Raw genomic sequence first — 21,518 nt, 5'->3', positions numbered from 1 at the left:
TTTGGGATGTTATTAATCGCTCCTGTGAGGTGTGGTCCTCATGTGTTTGGGATGTTATTAATCATCCCTGCGTGCTCCCTTGCAAGCCCCAAGCAAACGTGTCAGTGGGAAGACAGGCTCAGAGTGGCTTCATGTTCCCAGCATGGTCACTGCAGGAGCAGGGTTTCTCTGGAGTTGCTGGGTGAGAATAAGAGGCAGATGCTGCAGTCTGAGCCTGGCGCAGTCATCACTGCTGCTTCACAGTGCTGGGGCCAGAGGGCAGAGAAATGATGACAACACTTGATTCAGTGGTGAAATGACTCCCATTTCTGAGCCTCCACCTTCCCCCCCTCCAGGGCAGTAGTGGTTCAACTGCAAAGCCCCAGTGGCACAGGGCCTGAAGGCAGGCAGTGCCTTGCTGACAAAATCGTGTCCTTTTTAGTCCATGGAATGCAGCTGGCTGAGGCAGGATCCCTCACTCCCCACCCAGCTCCCACATGTACCCCTGGAGCTGTGCCCACCCTGTGCCACTTGCAGGGCTGCCCTGGCATGCTGGGAGCACCTGAAGCATCCTTCTTCTCTGCCTGCAAAGCACCAGAGCACTCAAGGCACACCCAGGGTTTGGCATGTATAAGCTGTAGTATTTAGCTTCTGACCATGTGGCATTTGGACACCAGGTGCTGGCTGCAAACTTGGTCTTTGTCTGTGGCTCTGCTTTAGCAGTTGGTGGTTTTGGGGAGGTTGAATTTTGGGGTTATTGGTACTGCAGAGGGGACCATTTTGTACTTAGCTCTGTGATGGCCAGAAAATGCTTTTGGAAGGACACTGAGGATGTCAGAGCCCTTGCTGATACCAGGGGAGAATGGCTTCATGGCCAGAGAAGGTGTCACAGGAAGCCCAGGGCTCTCACCTGGAGAAACCCCAGTTAGCTAAGAGAAAGCTCCTTATGGTAGATGGGTTTTATTCCCAGCATCTCCAAATGATTTACCCTCATTTTGCCAGTGGGATCAGCAGAAATAACTCCATCTAGACTGTTCTGGATGTTTTGCCCACTGGGAAGCAGCTCTGGCCTGCCGGGCTCCCCGCCGCTAGCCAGCCTGTGTCCGAACGGCTCCGAGCACACACAGAGGCATCAGTATCTCTAACACAAAAGTGAGGCCAGGAGAGCTGGAATTTGTTAGTGAGCAAGGCAGGTCAGAAAGAGGAGGGGGAGAGGGGAGTCTGGAGCTAATTGGCACGGCCCCAAAGATGATAAAAATGCACACTGCAGCGTGTTTGCAGCCTCGCGCAAAATTATTGTCATATTTTAATCAACTCCGTAAATCAATCGCGGGGCCTCAGGAGGAGGCCTCTGCCAGTGCAGCCACGAGCTGAGCCTCGAGCCCTAATTGAAAACACAGGCTCCAAGAGCAGCCCACCCTGCTGGCAGCCAGGCTCCTTGGGGAGCTCTGGGCCAGGCGCTGGCTCGCTGCCGAGGCTGGAGCGGCCCGAGTGCCGCGCTCGCAGCCGGCACGGGAGCCTGTGACGTGGGGCAGTGTCTGCAGTGTGTCTCCTTCAGCCAAATGGAGGAGAAAGTGATCCAGCTCTCACCAGGGACAGCAGACAGTGCCTTCTTGATGTCTAGACCCACCACCCTGCCAGGCTGGGTGGGCAGCACCACTGGCATTTGCAGGCTGTTCTGCCTCTAAAAATGCAAAGCTTTGTCCTTCCTCTTCTGAAAACTATGACCTGCACAAGCTTGAGAAGGTGTGAACATCACGGGGTACCACAAGACCAGCTGCATGGGTCAGGGCAATCCTAAGTATTAATCCAGGCTGGGGGATGAAAAGCTGGAGAGCAGCCCTGTGGGAAAGAACCTGGGGGGCACCAGCCCCATGTGCTCACAGCCCAGAATCAACCATAACCTGGGCTGATCCCCAGCAGTGTGGGCAGCAGGTGGAGGGAGGGGATTCTGCCCCTCTGCTCCACTCTGCTGAGACGCCCCTGCAGTGCTGGGGCCAGCTCTGGAGTCCTCAGCACAGACAGGGACCCGTTGGAGCAGGGCCAGAGGAGGCCACATGATGGGAGGTCTGGAAGCCCTCTGCTGTGAGGCCAGCCTAAGAGAGTTGTAGTTCAGCCTGGAGAAGAGAAGGCTCCAGGAAAACCTGGTGGCCTTTCAGAGCTTAAAGGAAGCCTACAAGCACGATGGGTCAGACTTTTTAACAGGGATGGTTGTGACAGGACAAAGGGTGAAGGAAGATTTTTAACACTGAGGGTGGTGATACACTGGCTCAGGTTGAGAGAGGTAGTAGATGCCCAATCCTTTGAACCGTTCCAGGTCAGGTTGGACAGGGCTCTGAGCAGGGTAAGCAGGTAAGATGTGTGCTGGGGAGGTGAAGGTGCCTCTCCTGAGATTTGCAGGAGTAAATCCTGTAAAAGAGAGCAGCAGAGAGGCCCAGAGGCATGGCTGCTTGCCCACATGGCTGCAGCTCACCGAGCACTGCACTCCTTCCAGGGCAGAGTGGAAACCTCCCCCAGGCTCCCCAGCTAGGAAGTGTGTTAGTCCATGAGCGAACCAAACCAAATCCCATTCAGAGTGACTAAAAGCCCATTTTTTGGTCTGCTTGCTCTGGCTCTGCACAGCCAAGCAATGCTCTGTCTCATCAGAATGGCCTCCAAGCAGGTACCTTGAGATCAGCCCAGTCATTGATCTGCCCACATTGGTTTTCTCCCATGTTGAAGCCAGCATTTAACACTGACAGCACCTCATTAAGTTCATACCAACTGTGCAAGCATCTCCATTTGGCAGCTGGGGCAAGCACTCTGGCCACCTCCTGTTGTGTGTAAGAATGTGCTAGGTTTGGCCAGGATGGAGTGAACTGACTTTGTCACAGCCCCCCTGGGGCTGCACTTTGGATCTGTGCCTAAATCTGTGCTGATAACACCCCAGTGTGTTGGCTGCTGCTGAGCAGAGCTTGCACAGCATCCAGGCTTCCTCTCCTTCCCACTCTGCCCCCACAGTGAGTAGGCTGGGTGAGCAAGAGGCTGGAAGGGGACACAGCCAGGACTGCTGACCCAAACTGGGGTATTCCATGCAGCATAATGCCAGGCTCAATGATAAAACTGTCAGGGAGAGGCTAGGGATCAACCCACCACAAAGAGACTCAAAATGCACAGGAGGAAAGACAGTGATCAGAAAACTGTAGGATAGAATCACAGAAGGGCTGGAAGGGACCCTTGCAGGTCATCTTGTCCAACCTCTCTGCAGTAAGCAAGGGCATCTTTAACTAGATCAGGTTGCTCAGGGCCCCATCAAGTTTGACCTTAAATGTCTCTAGTGATGGGGCATCTACCACCTCTCTGGGAAACCTGTTCCAGTGCTTCACCACCCTCATAGGAAAGAACTTCTTCCTAATGTCTAATCTAAATCTACCCTTCCCTAGTTTCAAACGATTTTCCCTCATCCTACTGCTACAAGGCCTTCTAAACAGCCCCTCTCCAACTTTCTTGTAGGCCCCTTCAGATAGTGAAATGCCACAAGAAGGTCTTCCTGGAGCCTTCTCTTCTCCAGACTGAACAACTCCAACTCTCTCAGCCTGTCTTTGTAGGAGAGGCACTCCAACCTTCATGACCTCCTCTGGACCCACTCCAGCAGCTCCATGTCATTCCTGTATGGAGGGCTCCAGAGCTGGACACAGTAGTGTAGAGGAGGGACCACTTCAGTCCCTGGTAAAGGTGTGTCAGAGAGCTGGTTGCCCTGTGGCCCCTCAGTCTGGAGGTAGGGAGTTTGATTAGAGGAAGGGAAGAGCTGCTGACAGCAGACTCTGACAGCCCTGGTGGGATTTCCCCAAGAGCTGTTCTCACTTGCTGGTTCCCAGCACGACGCACACAACGCAGTCTGTGAGCGCTCCGGTGCTTAGAGCCAACAGAGACATTCTCAGAAGTGACAGGAAGGGGCTCTCTCCTCAAGGATTTGAGTGACAGTTCTTTTCCATGGTGCAGACTAGCTGAGCTTCAGCGTGGGAGAATTCTGTTCTCCAGCTAGGAAAAGTTGGAAAAGAAGCAGTGTGTCAGTGGTGTGCTGGCACCGAGCAGCACGCAGGCTTGTGGGGGCTCCCCTCCCACGCCACAAAAGACCCGGGAGAAGCCCAGCTGGGGAGCAGGGCAGGATGCTGGTGGGTTCAAGGTGTGTTGTGCATGGGTGGAGGAGATTCAGAGGCTGTCATTACCCAACCCTTATGTTGCTGACTACACTACAGACCTAAGTGAGCAAAATGTTTGGTTTTGTTGCAGTACCTATGATCTCTAGATGGAGTTTTCCTTGGCTGAGCTTACCTGGCTGCATTGGGCAGAGAGCAAGCTGAGCTTTGAAAGTGGCTGCTCCAGATGTGAAAGATGTTCTCTCTCAATCACTGTTTACTAAAATAGTCCACAGAGGGGCTGTGCTCTGGCAGTTCTATCACTATAATTCTAGATCACATCACACTCCCTAAGGCTTTCTGCCCACCAGCATCTCCAATAGTTGCTTCTCTTCCCTTGGACCATACATTGTTGATTGCATTTACCTTTAAGAGGTCACAGTTTTCGTGCTGTCTTGTGTGCTCAGCAGTTTAGACACAAAATGTTCATAAAATACAAGCCATATTAAGGCTACAGCCTCAAGCTCTGCTGAAACAGCAGTCCATATTCTTCTGAGTAGGGTCAGTGGAGCCCTTCTGTCCTCTCAAGGTCTCATTCATCTCCCTTCAGGTCTGATAGTGCCCTAACAGAATTAAGATTGAACTAGTCCACAGGAACCTTGAATTTTCATTTCCCAGGCACAATCAGGTGCATTAAGAAAGCTGTAAGGCAAGCTTTGCATCTATTAAAGGAGATAATGGTTTCCCTTATACCTGCTTGGTCAGAAGTAAAGTGTATAGATTTTCCTTGTCCTTGAGATCTGTTCCTATAAACAGCCACTCTATTACCTCTATAACACTCCTGCTTGCTGGTGGTTTATGTCATTATATTTCTTTCAAAAGCTTAGATTTTGGTACTTTGTTCAGAGGAGGGAAAAACAACAACAACAACAACAACAACAACAACAACAATAATCTTGCTGGTTGCTGTGGAATTTTGTTTCGACTGAAATCGGTGCTGTGACTCAGTTTGCTAACTGACCTCCTGCACTGCTCATTGGAAGCCAGAATTGCCAGGCAAGTGGAGTAATTAGTTGTGTAAAATGAAATAACTTTAAATCCTCACATGGGGTAATGACCCAGAAAAAATCACTTAAGCTATACAATAGGAAAGAGCCGAAGCATCTGGCTTGATTTTTACTTTTGTAGCTCTGCTCCCCTTTGGTTGAGGAACAGCCTCTCCCCCTCCTCCAGAGAAGGGCAACGAGGCTGGGGAGAGGCCTCCAGCACAGCCCTGTGAGGAGAGGCTGAGGGAGCTGGGGTTGTTCAGCCTGGAGAAGAGGAAGCTCAGGAGAGACCTTATTGCTGTCTACAACTACCTGAAGGGAGGTTGTAGCCAGGTGGGGGTTGGTCTCTTCTCTCAAGCAACCAGCACCAGAACATGAGGACACAGTCTCAAGCTGCGCCAGGGGAAGCTTAGGCTGGAGGTGAGGAGAAAGTTCTTCACAGAAAGAGTAATTGGCCATTGGAATGTGCTGCCCAGGGAGGTGGTGGAGTCACCATCCCTGGAGGTGTTCAAGAGGGGATTGGACGTGGCACTTGTTGCCATGGTTTAGTCATGGGGTCTGTGGTGACAGGTTGGACTTGATGATCTTTGAGGTCTCTTCCAACCTTGGTGATTCTGTGATTCTGTGATCCTTTTAGGAACCCAGGCTGTCAGCTGCTGCCCAAAACAAAATGGGCTGCTGCTGCTGCCCTAGGACATTGCAACGTCTCACAACAGCAGGGTGAGGCTATCAGCACTGGCAGGGTAGTTGTTCTGCAAGGATCTTATGTTTGATAAGCTCCTGTATGTTTTAACTGCTGCTTGATAAGGAACTGCTTCCACAGTGTGACCAGCAGAACCAGGGAAGCGATTGTCCCCCTGTTACGGGCACTGGTGAGATAACAGCTTAAGTACTGTCTTCAATTTTGAGGCCCTCACTCCAAGGAGGACATTGAGGTACACAGAGAAGTGTAATGAAGCTGCTAAAGGGTCTGGAGAACAGGGCTTGTGGGGAGGGGCTGAGGGAACTAGGGTTGGTTAGTCTGTAGGAAAGGAGGCTGAGGGGAGACCTCCTGGTTCTTTACAACTCCCTGCCATGAGGTTGGAGTGAGGTGGGAGTTGGCCTCTTCTCCCAAGTATCAAGTGATAGAACAAGAGGAAATGGCCTCAGGTTGCACCAGGGGAGGTTTAGTTTGGACCTTAGAAGAAATATATTCTCTGAAGGGGTTCTCAAACACTGGAACAGGCTCTTCAGGGAGGTGGTTGTACCCTCACCCCTGGAGGTGTTTAAGACACAGAAATGGTGCTGAGGGACACAGTTTAGCAACAGACTAGATATATTGGTTGGACTCCATGATCTTAAAAGTCCTTTCCAGCCAAAACAGTTCTGATTCTGTAATTCTGTATCATCTGAGATGAGCCAAAGTCATAAAAATCTTCACCCAGATTTGCAACCCAGCTGGACAGCAGCAGGGGGGCCCCTGCACATGCTGCTGATGTCCCAATGCCTTTGAATGCTGAGGGGCAAATTGCTTAGCTCATTTTTGGCCCCACTTGAATCCACTCTTTCTAGTATGACCTTTTGCAGCATTTATCAAAATTATCCAGGAAACCAGGTGAAGCCCCAGCAGCCCTCACACCACCTCCAGCAAATACATCACCTCAGCAGTGGGGCAGAGCTGAGCCAGAGACATGGGTGCTGAAGCCTCCAGCCAGGCTTCCATGTCCCGTTACTGAGTGCTCAGTGCCAGTGAATGTGGAGCAGACCTTTACAACATCAGGTATCAGCTCCAGTGCAAAGTAAGATACAGCCCTGCTGGGAGTATCAGCCTGAATTAAGGCACGAAACTCTAGCATTTGTTTATGAGGTGGAGAGGGAGCTGTCAGATAGAGTTACATGAGGCCTGCCAGGAGATCAGATTTATCCTCTGCAACCTGACAGCATAAAAGGGGTCTTTGGAGCCATTGTGTTCCCAAGTCTAATCCCTGCTGGCCATAAAACCCAAGCTGCCACCAAAGGGAGGAGATGAAGTGTTTTTAATAAGAAAATGAGCCGCTTGCAATGTGCTTTTAATTGGATCAATTTTTCCTTTATTACACAAATCTTTACAAACCAAGCACACACATACAGCCAGACCAGCTCTTTCTCCAGGTTGAGAGAGCAGAAGCCAAACTGTTCCAGCACAAGCCCTTAATGACTCCGTTTCATCTCGTTTGGCAGATTGATCACAGCACTGGGAGGGGGGTAGTGCACCACGGCAGGAAATAACAGCTCTGCAGAACCACCTCCCAGTCACTGCTGAGCTCTGTCAGGGGGACGTCTGTCCCTGGGTGAGGGACAGCAGGTTTTCTTCTTCCCTTTGCTGCCTGAAACTCAGGACTGGAAGAGCTGCAGGCGACACATACCCCCCCAGGCAGCGATTGCAGTGTCCTGACCAGCAGTGCATTGCAGGGTACTGTTATTTTTTCTTGACTCTCCGAGTGAGAAAGAGCTGACAGATGCTTTGTTTGAACTGTGTAACCAGGAACAGGCTGGGCTACCCAACTGCTCAATTTACTGGACCAGTTTTTATGTCCCTTCAAGCACTCCAGGAAATGTTATTGCTAGTAGTGTGATGTTTATTGCAAAGAAAAATAATCCATTGGAACAGCAAATGACAGAGGTACATATTATGGTAGATAATATTGCTTCAATTATTCAGGTCCACAGTAGCTTCCTGCTTGCAGCAGTTCTTAGAAAGAGGAGAAATGTGTGAAAGAGATCAGTAGGAGAGGAACTGCCATTACCAGAGCACTGGCAAAAAACATCTTGAATTTCAACTGCAGAAGGGCACAGTAACAGTCCTCAGCTCCCCAAAACATGCATGCAAGGTGAGATCAGCTCCCCAGAATTGCTGTTAGGTACCTTAGGCACCTGCCCCCTCCCACCCAAAAGAGAGGAGCAGGGAATGTAAATAATTACATGCAAGTTGGCAGCCTTGGCAAACAGAGCAGCTCAGGAGGGACTGGGAGGGTCAGTTCCCTGGGGCTCCCTCAGCACCACGCTGGCATCTGAGCTCCTGTTCCCTCCTCCACAAGCTTTTCCCCGTGAATTTTAGCAAAATAAGCAGCTGTCCTTGGGGAGGGGCACCTCCACTACACAGCTGGGTGTTTGTTGTGCTGGTTCTCTTCAGCACTTTGGCTGAGCAGAATGAGGATAGGAAAAAACAACCCAAACAAAAACCCCACAGAACAAACAAAACCCAAACCCCCACAAACAACAAAACTGCACCAAAATCTGCCCCCAGCACTTTTTATGCAAGCCCTGGCAACTGTCTGGAACAGCAGAGGCTCTGAAGCCTGTTTTATTTTGCTCTTTCACTAAGGGAAAGAATATGGGAGCTTAAAAAGAAAAAACAACCCAAGCACCTGTTGCATGCATGTAGCACAAGTAGCAAAAAACAATTTGCTGTGGCATGGCAGCCACTGTAAAATCAGCTTTTATATTGTCTGGTGTGCCCACAAATTTGCAACCACATTGTTGATGGCAACAAATAAATGCACTGCAGTGTAACTATTATCTGTGGCAGATTAACATGCTACCACTGTGCCCTATTTAAACGCATCTCTCCTTCAATAAGCTACTCTGGGCCAGCAGCACCACACTGAGGTACACATCAGCCAGGAGAGAAGGACTGTGGGGGCCTTGGTTCACACAACTGCAGTTTTGTGCTTCATTTGGCCCAAAGCCGTGAGGAACATCAACTCTGGTGCCTGCTGGTGCCATGAAAAAAATAATCTGAGGCATGTAGTGTTTTGCTGTGCAAGGGGAAAAAAGAAGAGGAAGAAAAAGAGGAAATGCACCGAGACAGTCTCGTGCTTCTGAGTATGACAAAGATAAAAAGTGAAACAGCCCCTCCCTCCCCATCTCTGCAGTGAGTGGCTTGCACATAAGAAGTGCAGATGAGTGGAAACCCATTGCTGAAGGCAATGGTCTGGAATGCAGGATAGTAAAGTGCAGGTGAACATAGGGTATGTTGCACTTCATCTCACTGACTACAATCTCCCAGTTTTACTCCCTTGACCCTTTCCCTCCCTCCCCATGAACCTTTAGATACCACACACACCTTCCAAAGACAGTTTCCAGAATACATCAAAGACAGTTTCCAGGATATTTAATAACAAAACAACCAGTAAACATCAACTGTAGATTTCCCCTCACTATATTTTTTTTCTCCAGCCCCCTCCCTCTCTACCCCATTTCTACCTAGCAGAACCCTCAGTAGTAATAAAAGCCCTGTTGCCATCAGAGGGCAGTTTCCTGGCTCAGCTTGCTCTCCCATGATTGCACAGCACTCACTTCACATCCAACAGACAAAATGGCACGACAGGGACAATCTCCTGATTACCAGGAAAACAGAGAGAGAGCAAACCCTCCCACCTCAGTCTGAAAGTAAAGCTTCATCTCCACGTGGTTTCAGAGGACTATTGCGTTGTAGGCAGCACTGCAATCAGGAATTGCATACTCTGGTAGCTGCCCAGACAACTGCTACCCAGTTCCTTGTGAGTACCACGGCAAGAAGAGGACTGCCTCTCTGGTCCTCCAAGGGAAGGTGATTTAGAGGAGTCGCTCAGTGTTTATGGCACAAAAAATGATGCAATGGTTGAAGCTGGCAGTGTAGGAGATGTGGCAAGAGAAGTTGAGGTTGATGGAGTAACCAGTCATTTAGCAAGGAATCAATACTCCAGAGGGATGGGTCCTTTCCCTCATGCTGCATTGTATGGATTTATATGAAAAAGAGGAAGAAAAAGCAGACCACCACCACATAAGCTATAGTGTTTCTAAACACAAACCGCAACAGCCTCTATGCTAAACCCCCTTTGGTTATGGCACAATCACCCGGAACCCTTGACAATGGCTCCCATCAGACTGAGATGAGGCTGGAAGAATCTCCACTGCCAAAAGGGTTTTCACCTAAAGACAGGTCTTTAAGGGGTGGAGTATCTTCTCAGATGGTAACTGTAGATCTTAATGCAATGATCCCAACAGTCCAGCACCAGCAGCTGCCCTTTGGGGGTAATGGCGATACCAACGGGACAGGTGAGTCCCTCCCGGATCAAGACGTTGTAGCCACCTCCCTTAGGGAAGTGCAGGATTTCCCTACGGCTGCTGTCAGCCACAATGAGGTCTCCCCTGGCATCCACACACATCCCAGCGATGCACCTGAAATCCTCATTCTCAGAGAAGAAGTGGCTGATCTGGCGTCCCAGCTGCCCATCAGGGCCCACAGAGCCAATGGAAAAGCCTCCCTCCAGATGGTGCTCGTACTGCCGGTTCTCCAGGTTCAGCCCCAGCCCTTGAGTGAAGTAGATGGTGCCCTCAGCATCACAGGTGACAAACTTGGGGCGCACCGCGCTGCACAAGCAGCTGTACTTCACCACTCCCACTCCACGATCCACCGTGAAACACCAGAGCTTCCCTCCTTCCACGTCGGTCACCACGAACTGGCCAGAAGGCAGCGCGGCAATGCCCCAGGGCTTGCTTAGCTGGCTGCGGTGACAGGCAACGCAGTGACCGTCCATGGTGTAGACCTTGACAGAGTTGTCGTAGCTATCGGTCACACCTATCAGGCCGTGGCAGTTCATGGTGACAGAAAGCGGAGTCAGATTGGGCAGGTCCGCTCCAAGGAAGCTCAGCACGAAGCTGTCGATTCCGCTGGGGCTCCGGCGGATCTCCTTCAGAAAGCCCTTGCGAGTGAAAACCTGGATTCGGAAGTTGCCTCGGTCTGCCACAAGCACTTCGCCTTGCATGGTGACGTGGAGGCTGACGGGGAGGTTAAACATCCCTGGCAGGCTGCCCTTGGAGCCCATCTTCTTGATGAAGTGACACTGCTGGATGCTGGTGGCTGCTTCAGGCATCCTCGGCTTGGCTGGTGAGGAATTCGGCGTGCAGCTGGCCTCTTCCTGCACCATGTCAGGTTCCCGAAACGCCGCCGATGAGGATGCTGCAGTTTCTATGAGTGACTCCTCCATGTTAACAGTCCGGGGCTTCTTCACCACCTGTCCAATCTGCAGCGGCCCCACGTGGCTCACCTTAAGGAGTTCAACCTCTTGAAGAGTCAGCTCCCTTGGGAGACTGTTTGTCAGTTCTGGTTCTTCCTCATCTGCAGCCTCCTCCAAGAGGGCGATATCCCCCTGCTTTATCTTGGCAAGGAAATAGTCACAGCGAGACATTATCCGCACCTCTGCTAAGTTCAGCAGATAAGCTTGCTCCTCCATTACCTGATTATTTGTCTTCTCCACCTCAGACAAAGAGGTGGTGAAGAACTTGCGTGACCTGGCCAGTTCTTCCTGGATCTTGCGCTCCTCTTTGCTGTAATCTTGCAGAACTGCTTTGTATCTGGATTGCAGGTCCCTTGAAACACCCTCCAGAGATGCTTTTCTTTTCTGCAGATCACCCATGAGCTCCCGAAGTCTGGCAAGCCGTGTCCCAAATTCTCTCCTACGCTCTTCGGCAGCCTCTTTGATAGCAATGACTCTATGCCCTTGGGGCACGTGTGATGTCTCCTTGCAGGGCTCACATAAAACCAAGCTACAGCTCTTGCAAAAGTGTCTTGGCAACCTTCTCCCACAGACCTTGCACATGAGAAGACCCACCACTTCCCCCAGTCCAGCGGTGTCTATGATCTTCAGCACAGTAAGATTGTCAGTCAGCTGAGCTAAGTTTGTGATCCGTGTGATTTTGCTGCAAAAGGGGCACCGTATCCCATTGATGCTGTTTGCCAGGAGTTTCTCCAAGCACTGCCTGCAGATGGTGTGCCCACAATGCAAGAGCTTGGGCCTCAGGTGCTCCTCAGTGAAGGACTCCATGCAAATGGGGCACTCCAGGACTTCTCGGAGCGCATCCGAGTTGAGGTGCGGGGCGGTGGCCATGGCTTTCCAGGGCAGCTGTGGCAGAGTCTTGCGCTCACATCTATTCCGAGGTGCTCCGATTCTGTCCAGAAAGAGGAAAAGGAAATGTGATTTATGTCATCACCAGCAGTTACACATACATGCAATTTATTTCTGATTTATCACCTAGCCCTGCAAAGAGAAGAAAGCAGCCCAGTTAGCTTTTCCCCAGGTTTGGAAAGGATGGATTAGTCATAGTAGGCAAAATCCAAATCTAACTTGCAGCTCCTAGTGCGATGAATTATTCACTTGCAAAATGTATAAGCAGAGCTGAAAGAAGTGTAATGGCAGCAATAAGGAAGTCCAATAGATATTGATGACTGAATCATCTCCTCATGGTGCCCATCTCCTGCTGCCAAGCCTCCAAGTTTACATAATTTACTGAAACCCAAGGAGATTAAACTGAGCATTCAGAATGCTGCGCATCAAAAGAGGAACCAGATGGTGCAACGCTTTAGGACATTAATATATCACCTCTGGAGACCTGCCTTCAGAAGTGACATCAGAGACCAACAAAATAAATGTGGTTGTTTTACTCTGCCTTTCTAGATAACCAAAATAAATTGTCAAGGTTTCACACATATGCCAGAAACGTGAAACTAGAAGGAACGAACAGCTTCCAATGTTCTGGAGCTACTGCAAACACACAGGCTAGGGTATTTCGTTATCCTCTGCCATGCTGCATTACGCTCCAGCATGCAAATTAAGCACAGCAGTGCTCCAGCAGCTATTAGCAATGAAGGAGTTAACAGGCAACTCCAAACATTCATTAATGTGTACTACAAGTGTTCTCTATTAAGTCTTGAACTTAGCTTAAGCGCATATAATTTCTCCTTATTTCAGACTTGCAACGTTGACCTCATTCTTGTATTCTGGTTCAGTTTTATACCACTCTGGGTTGCTGTTCAGCTTCAATCCAGGTTTCTCCATCCTCACATCCCTCACAGCAGGGATGCAGATCCCAGCAGCTCTCTTGCTAAAGCAGCCATCCATTCAAAAGGAACAGAACAGGGTTCACATCATTAAGTTATTATTCAGCAGACTGGGTTTCAATACTTTTGCTATTGCATTGCTTAGCTGTTAAAGGAAATGGGGAAGAAAACATTTCTTCTAGGGGGAGAGGAGGAGGAGGAGGAAGTAGTTAGTCTTTAAAATGAAGAGATGGTCACAGAGGGATGTGAACAGACAGCTTTTTCTGAGTAATGGCTGCATGCTTGCAGCACTTGCGCTTCCCTGCTGGGTCTGCCTGCTCCATCCTCAGGAGCTTTGCAGACAGAGAGGTTCACTGTGTTTCAGTTTAACGTTGGCTCAAGTGGAAGACGACAACTGCAATGAAGAAAAGTTCTTTTATGTTCATAGAGAGAAGGGGGCGGGGGGGGGGGGGGGGGGAAGTCATTCTCATTTATCAGCTGCAGTGCACTCTCCTTTACAACCCACATTTCAGGAAGGGGTTTGGTGGTGTAGCAGAATGTCCACCAAGTACCAAGCTGCTATATGACCCTGGGCTCAACAGTGTCATGCTGAATGAGTATCACCTCCCTGGCACCCAGGGAGCAGGGGCACTCCAGGCACTTGCTGCTGCTGACACCAAATAAACTTCCCTTTATTCTTAGCATGTATCTCAGCTGGGGAGGTAGAAGTCTGGGCACTGCCATATAGATCAGAAACCACCTTCTGAGGGATGAAATAAACCTCTGTATTTGAAAACGATTTTTTTAAAGTGAAACACAGAATGACCAAATCCATTATTTGTGTTTTGCTCGGAAATAGGTCAAAAAGAGTTGCTGAGAGGGCGAGGGCGCAGCACAGACACCAGATACACCAGAGAGTTACATAAAACACCACCTTTAAAACAAGTCTTTCCGCTAAGGAAGGAGGGCAGAGGAGGCTTTGTTTGGTTTTCAGCTGGGTTCAGGCTTTAGGAGGACGATTTGCACAACATTCTTTTCATGAGAGACTCCCTTTTATCAGAACGTGCCTTGGCAACGTGGCATTGTTTTCACTGCCACACTGCTATCTTCCTCTCAGGCTCAGACGTGCCTTCCTGTAAGTTTCCTTAACAGCCAGTTGTCCTTGAGTACCAGTCCCTCCCCCGGGCAGCTCCTCTGACGCAGGGCAGGCTGCTCAGAATGCCTCAGGTGAGGGCTGAGCTATAAAACTCAGTGAACTAGCAGAGTTTGGTTCCATTACATGAGGCAAAACCCACGCTCCTGCTGCAGTTTCTTCCCTTGCTCTGCTGCTCTCAGTCAGGCTGTGTGCTGAGACAACCAGTTCCAGCTGCAACTCTGAGCCTGTGAGCTGCACAGGTTAAAACGCCAGGCTGAACCTGAGCCCTCTGTGTTGTGACTTCATCCTGCAGTGGTCAGGGCAATCTTTCGGTGAAGCTACAAAGCCAGCAGGGCAGTGCCCAGGCTCGGCGAGGGGCTGCTCGGAGCTGACGCCTGCAGCCTCTCGCCTGCGCTGAGGCAGCTCCACGTGAAGCGGCCCCGGGCCGGCAGCACAAAGGGGCTCTCGGGAGGGAGCACAGACCCGCAGGACGCTCAGTTCCGTCCAAACTCCCGTTTGCATCGCAGAACGAGCCTTCTCTTACCCACACCCCCACCCCGACCCTCGCTATCCCCACGCCGCGGCCAAGCAGGTGCCTGTGCCTGGGCCTGGGCCCGCCGCGGCCTGAGGGTGCCCGGTGGGGCAGACCGCGCATCGTGCCGAGGAGGGACCCAGGCGGGGCTGCCCTGCCCTACCCTCCCCTCCCCGACCCCTGCCCGGCCCGACCCGGTCGCTCCCTCCCCGCCCCGCCGAGGCCACCCCGTGCCCGCAGCTCGGCATGTGTTTGAAGGGGTTCCCGCCCGCCGCCGCCCCGCCGCCAGGGGGCGCCGCGGCGGCGGGGCCCGGGATGCGCCCTACCTGCCCTGCCGCTCCCGGGCCGCGCGCCGCTGCCCAGCATGCCCTGCGCCGCCGCGCCGCCGTGACGTGTGTGCGCCGCGCCGCGGAGCCTGCCGGGAAATGGAGTGTCGTGAGGGGAGGGCAGGGCTGACAGTGGGGGAGTGAGCTCCTCAGCGGTCCGTCGGGAGCAGAAAGCAGGAGAGGCTGTGGCGGGTGAGGGCTCCTTTCCACCCGGTGGCGAAAGGCAGTGAGCCCGCAGCTTAGTCCTGGGCCCGCCGCTGCAGGGGGGATGGAGAAGGCAGGTGCCCGCGCAGGGAGCGCCCAGGTCGGCCAGGCTCCGGCTCCATCCTCGGCGCTCGTGATGCGACTGTTTCTGTCAGGGGAAGTTAAAAGTGATGGGGGGCAGGGGGTAAGGTCACCAGAGATGTTTTCTTTATGGCTTTTGTTTCCCTGCGTGCAGTTCTGTCACACGCGGGTGGCTCCGTGCCCTTCCCCACACAGCCGGACTGCTGCCGGGGCAGCCCCTTCCCTCCTCCTCGCCCTGCCCTCGGCTGGCATCCTGAGCGTCGGGGTTTGCCCCACCTATGGAAAATTTAGCTTTCCGAGTCCGTTTCATCAGCGAGTTGGAGCAGCCCGTGGACTCCCAGAGCAAAAAGTACTATTTTTAGGTAGAGAATAGCAAATGCAATCAGTTGATTGGGTGCTGCGCACCAGTGCCGGCAGTGAATGGATAGCCAGCTGCAGCTGCTTAGGCGAGGGCTCGCTCGGGGCACATCCCGCGCCTATCAATTCCTTCCCCGCAGTCGCCCCGATCCTGGCACTGGTGACACCGACCGGTGTAGGTACCAAGGCGTAATCAGGAATCATCTGTTAATGGAAAATGGAGTGGTTATGGGGTTTGCCCTCCATCAGAGGAGAGGCTGCATTGTCCGGTCATTTGACTCATCTGCTCACGCCTGGGAGGTAGCAGAGGATGGCATCTTCATTACACCCGCACAGAGCTAATGACTGGAGTCATTAATCACAGAATCAGTCATTTCCCTTCTGTCTCTTCACTCCTCCCCCTCCTCCTCCTCCTCATCCCTTCAGCCTTCATTTCTGACCTCACTGCCTGTCAGAAGGGCTCTCATGCTGCCTGCAGGCTGGCAGCAGTAGCTGGAGGCGGGAGCTAGCCACGGGACCTTGGTTCTGTTCTGCCTTCATGTTTCTTGAGGTGGTGGTGGTGCAAGGGTCATCAGTAACATGGGTCCTGTTCCAGCTCAGCTTTCACTGCTTTAATGATGTCTGAGACAGGTTTTACTGTGACATAGGGCTGCACAGCAGATCAGGAAATGCTGAGGCTTGGACTTTGTTTGTGGGAGCAGGGAGAAGCCCAGCTCCGGGCTGTGTCCTTCACACACCAGCAGTGCCATGGCTCCGGTGCTCCTGGAAGCACTGCTGGTCCCGGTGGCATCCAAGCAGTATCCCACAGCCAGCCCTGCTCGAGGGCTGATATCCAGGTCCAGAAGCTCAGAGTTCTCTGCCAGAGGAGGAGGCAAGCCCTGGGTTTAGCCATTTCCCTTAACCCCGTGTATGTCCTCTCTGCCTGTGTGCCCAGGCAGGAGAGGAGCACAGCCAGCGCTGTGCCAGCAGCTGCGGGGCTCTACCCAGACCTTGCAGCAAAAGCTGCAGCACATTTCCAGCTCTGTTTGCTCACCCACTCCAGCAGCTGCCAGCCAGCACTGAAGAAAGCACTAGCATAATGCAGTAATTCTTGCCACCTTCAGGGTTTGGTGTTTTCTGTGTGCTTCTGTTTAGAATAGAATAGTTCAGTTGGAGAGAACCTCCGTCTGAGCAGTGATCTGGAGCAGCAGAGATCAGCGACATGAGCAGCAGATGCCACCCTGGCTAGGGCTGCAAAATAAAATGAGTGAGGTTTACAGTCTCCTGTTTCATGCTGTGCTTCAGGCTCTGAGCAGAACACCCCGGCAGAGCATCCCCCAATTCTCTGGGGGTACTGATATACCTGGGGAGGGGGTGCTGGGTTCCTTCCTGCTTCCTGGCATCACCATGGAAATGCTCCCCACCCCCAGTGAATAAAGGGTGGACATCAGCACTGAAGCAGGGTGGTCTGGCAGATTTTGTGTGGGCACCCACACCTGAAAGTGAACAGAATAATGGTAGGAATAAGGAAATAAACTTTCAGTGCATCCTGGGGAGAAAACAAAGGACTCTCTGGGTTTGGTTGGAGGTGATAACAATGAGTCAACGATGTTACCCAGCATGTCAGTATGGGGACCCTGTGCCATACCAGGGAAGATCAGGGAGACTGTTCAGCCTGGGACACCAGTGCTCCTGACCCCTGGTAGCCAGCTAGCCAGCAGGGCTGGGTACATCTCCACCATCCCATGGGCAGTGAGCGTGCAAATTCTTTGGAGCAGGGAGGGAGCCAGCTGCCCACGTGAAGCCCTGCACAGCACCCCCGGGGGGGGGGCGGCAGCAGCGATTTGAGGGGGTCATAAAGGTATCCCTGTGGTGCCATGGGGACTTGGAGAAAGGGAGGCAAGCACTGGGGGGAGAAAAGGGGTCACAAAGCATTGCATTCAGGAAATCACCAGGTGCTGGCACTCAAGGGTGTTGCACATTTGGGCTGCCGGATTCGTCTCTCTGACGCGTGAGGCTCCCCGGAGGTTGAGGCGCCAGTGGAGGGCTGAGGGGTGACCGCAAGAGTGAGCAGTGTTGGGATCTCAAGTCCGAGAGCCATCCTTCCGCGGTGCCACGAGAGGGCAGCAGGTCCTCACGGACCGCACTGCCCACAACTGCCCCGCAGCCACCCGTGACAGGGCCCCACGGTGTCCCACCAGCTGCTCAGGGGCTCGACGGAGGTGTCCCACGGGTGTGCGCTTGCGAGCTTGCACGCCCCAGCTTGCAGCCTTCTGGGGGTCTGCTCTCATACCCTTCATACCTCCCTGACAGGCTGCACAGAGCCCTCTCCCAGAGGCTGGGAGAGACCTTTGAGATCATCGAGTCCAGCCAGTAACCCAGCACTGCCAGGGCACCACCGAACCATGACTCCCAGTACCACACCTACAGGGCTTTGAAACCCCTCCAGGGATGGGGACTCCACCACTGCCCTGGGCTGCCTGTGCCAGGGCTTGACAACCCTCTTGGGGTAGATTTTGTTTCTCAGGTCCAACTTAAACCTCCCCTGGGATAGCCTGAGGCCATTTCTTCTCATTCTATCACTTGATACTAGGGAGAAGAGACCTATCCCCACCTCACCCCAGCCTCCTTTCAGGGAGCAGCCCCAGCCTTCTTTTCTTCAGGCCAAACAACCCCAGTTCCCCCAGCTTTTCCTCCTAAGAATTTGTATCTTTACCCATGCCAGGGGGTAGCTGTGTTCCCCAAAAGGCAGGTGGCAGTTCCTGGGTGAGCCCTTCCCTATCCTTGCCCACATAGGAGCCCCAGGGACATCAACTTTGCTGGATTCTTGGTGGTTTGGCCCAGCCAGCCAGAGCTGCTGCTGGTATTGTATTTCCTGGGCAGTATCAGGGCCTGGCACTGCACTTACTGCACACAGGGCTGCATGTGACAGAGGAGCTCTGCTGGCTCCTCTGGCCATTGCACTCACATTTTCCTCACAGCCCCAAGCAGTGTTTGCCCATCACTAACAGTGGGCAGCATTAAATCTGTCCAGGCTCTTCACAGACCTGCTGGTTACCACACTGACAATATCTTACTGCAAGAGAAATTCTCAGGCAAACACAGCTATTGATTTTCTTTCTGACTCCCTTTCAGTGGATTTACCAACAAATAGGGTATTATTCCACCAGGTAATAAAGGGGCAGCCTGTGCCAGAATAGGAGTATTGGCTGTAAATCCCCTCTGTCTTGCCCATGGTGGCATTAGGTCTGTTCATCTAGAGGATGATGTAAAGGGGAGGTGGACCAGAGTTGCCTCTTCCCTGCATCAAATGCAAAACCCTGGTCCTAAATTAGGCCCCAATGAGCAGCTGGTTGGTGTTGGTGGAGTTAACCTGCTGAGCCTGGAAGAATCCCTGCCTGGGTCTGCTCCTGACCTGGGTCTGTTCCTGACATTCCCTCTATAGCTTCAGCAGGAGAGCCGCCTTCTCTCCTCGTTCCAAGCATTTCTGCTGTTGAAGAGCTACCACATCCTACCCCTGATGTTGTTACATTCTTGTGGCAAGTGGAGTGATTCCCAGCTTTGGAATGAGTTGGGATCTCTTGGAAGAGATGCTGTATAAAATTCTGGACCACTCACAAACCCCTCATCTCCTGTGAGCTCCCAAGTCAAAACTCCAATACAAAAGAATTAGGTATGATGCTTTCATTACTGTTAAGGATGTTACCAAGCTTCCCTCTTGTCCGAGCACTAGGAGGTGCTGCTGATAACGCTGGAAGCGCCTCCCCACATCTGCAACTGATGCATCCTGAGCAGGGACCTCTGCAAGCCGTGCCAGCAGTCCCCTCATGCTGTGGAGTTATTAAATCCTGGTGGAGCTGGGAGCTGGAGCCAGGCACCCCACGAGGCGAGCGCTACCTCTGCACACTGCGCTGCTCCTCCTCCCCTTCTTACGCAAGGCTTTGTGCTTGGTGGAGGGCTGTTGTTTTATTCATCTTGTTGTGTTGTTGGTTTGGGTTTAAATTCATATTTCAAGCAAACAAACAAACTAATAACTCTCCCAAGTTGCCCTGATGCGTCTAACCACATCCGCGGCGCTCTGCTTCCAAACAGATGTTGCCCGGACCCCAATGAGTTGCCAGCAGCGGCAGGGGAAGCATGTGCAGATGTCGGGGCTGATAAGGAATCCTTCTGTCCTCGCTGCTGCTGCTGCTGCAGCAGCCCCAGCAGCCAAACCTCAGCCTCCTGCCAGAACAGGATCTTTGAAGTACCCTTGGAGTGAAGCAGAGGCTTTGCCAGAGCAACCTGGGTGCCCTGTGAGGTTGTCCCATTCTGCAAGGGGCTTGTGCAATGTGGAGGTGAATGCTAAAGCTGGGTTTACATACTCTGGACTGGACCCAGCCCGCAGTGAGGACAACAGGAGCATTTCTGTTGGCTTCACAGGCAGCTGGAGGTGGCATTGCAGTGATATGTTGCAGGAGCTGGTTTCGATTCTCTCCAAGTCCTTTGACTTCTCAGGAACAGGGTTGAGCTGCTCCTGTTTTCCTTCTAGAAGCAGCCAGTCAGCTGGGGCTCAGCACTGACAAACACTGTACACTGACCTGGTAGTAAAAGCCAGACTGAGCTTCCAGGAACTTGGGAGGTTTCTTCAGTTCACTCTCAGGTTTTCCATGGGGAGAGTGGGCTGGCCCCTAATCCTCCTATGCAGATAACAAAAACTCATCTCAGAGGTAGGAGAGAGTGAGACAGTGGGAGCCCGATGCCTTCTTCCTGGGCTACAGTTGCAAAGGCAGGTCCAGGAACAAAAGAATATGTTTGAGGGGAAAATACCTCTCAGATCTGATTAATTCCTCTGTGAGATGTAGTGAGTAGTGGCTTGTTGTGGGTGGGAAGATGGGGAAGCACGTTCTCTGTCAAGGAAATCACCAGCTTTCCAGGGATGAGACACCTGGAGCTGATGCTTTCTGCTCCTTAAACAAGCAGATGAGGAGCTGTAGTTCCTCTTCACTGCCTCTCCCCAGCTCTGGAGGAGCTGGCTTACAAGCAAGGTGTGCAGCTGGCGCTCCCAGATAGGCTTTAATAGCAGAAATGGGATGAGTATTTTGTTAGGACTGTACTTAAGCCCCCAAACCTCATTCCACAAAAGCTACCAGAAATTGCTATCCAGTGCTGATGACTTCCAAGTGCTCATCTGGATGAGAGCTGGTAATTTGGCAGTGAGGCTTGTCTCCCTCTGCTGAGCCATGTCCTATTTTATTTTCCCACTTTGGAGTTGTACCCAGAACCTTTTTGGCACAAGGAGATGTCATGGATCTCTTGCCAGCACGCTGACCCAGTGAGCTCAGCTGCAGTAACCCCTTAACCTCCCCAGGAAGCCAGTCTGCAAAACAATCCTTTCCCCAGGGCAACTGGAGCTTCAACTCTTCTGAAGAAGATTAAATGCAAACAGCTTTTTCCACCTTACCTATGAAGCCTGCTCTGCTGACAAGGCTACCATGAGTCACCAATCTTCATGGCTTCTGTGGAAGTGGAGATGTGCTACCCACAGTCTCCTACCCTACTTTGTTTGCAGACCTCTGTGCTTTGTCCTGTGCAGCTCCCTTTGATGTCTGCTACTCCTGGAAGGACTTTGCTCCATCATTTGTTAGAGATGTGATCTAACAGTTCTGTACAGGAGGATGTTAGGTCATGGCTGAACTTTTCTAGCCAGGTGGTTCTGTGATTCTATCTGGATTTCCTTCAGGAGAAAGGAGGAACCCTCACTTAGAGAAGTGGTCTAGCAGCTCTACCATGCTACCCACCCAACCTGGGCTGTCTCCAGGTCTTCTTCCAGGCGTTGGTGGAAATCTCTAGGTGCAATTTGCACAATGGTTTTCAGTAAGCCTTTTAGAAAGGCTTGAAGTTGTGTGCCAGATCTCCAGACCAGCCTTAGCTAAGCTTAGGCTAAGCCATAGCCTGAGTTA

General features: G+C 52.0%; 2 protein-coding genes across 2 annotated transcripts in view; one reads left to right on the top strand and one right to left on the bottom strand.

The window, feature by feature from the left end:
* The window catches only part of ASTN2 (astrotactin 2), a 438,091-nt gene that overhangs the window by 301,677 nt on the left and 114,896 nt on the right, over nt 1–21,518 (top strand). The window lies entirely within an intron of this gene.
* Nucleotides 9,259–12,981, bottom strand: TRIM32 (tripartite motif containing 32). The gene is given in 3 exon segments (XM_068155637.1): nt 9,259–12,094; nt 12,910–12,947; nt 12,949–12,981. Coding segments are annotated over 3 exon segments (2,076 nt in total). The 3' UTR covers nt 9,259–10,089.

Source organism: Melanerpes formicivorus, unplaced genomic scaffold (assembly GCF_026170545.1).
Source record: "Melanerpes formicivorus ecotype bairdi unplaced genomic scaffold, bMelFor1.0.p_v2 SCAF_33, whole genome shotgun sequence".
Classification (NCBI taxonomy): domain Eukaryota; kingdom Metazoa; phylum Chordata; class Aves; order Piciformes; family Picidae; genus Melanerpes; species Melanerpes formicivorus.
Note: the sequence above shows the minus strand (reverse complement) of the source record. Positions and strands in the feature narration are given on the sequence as shown.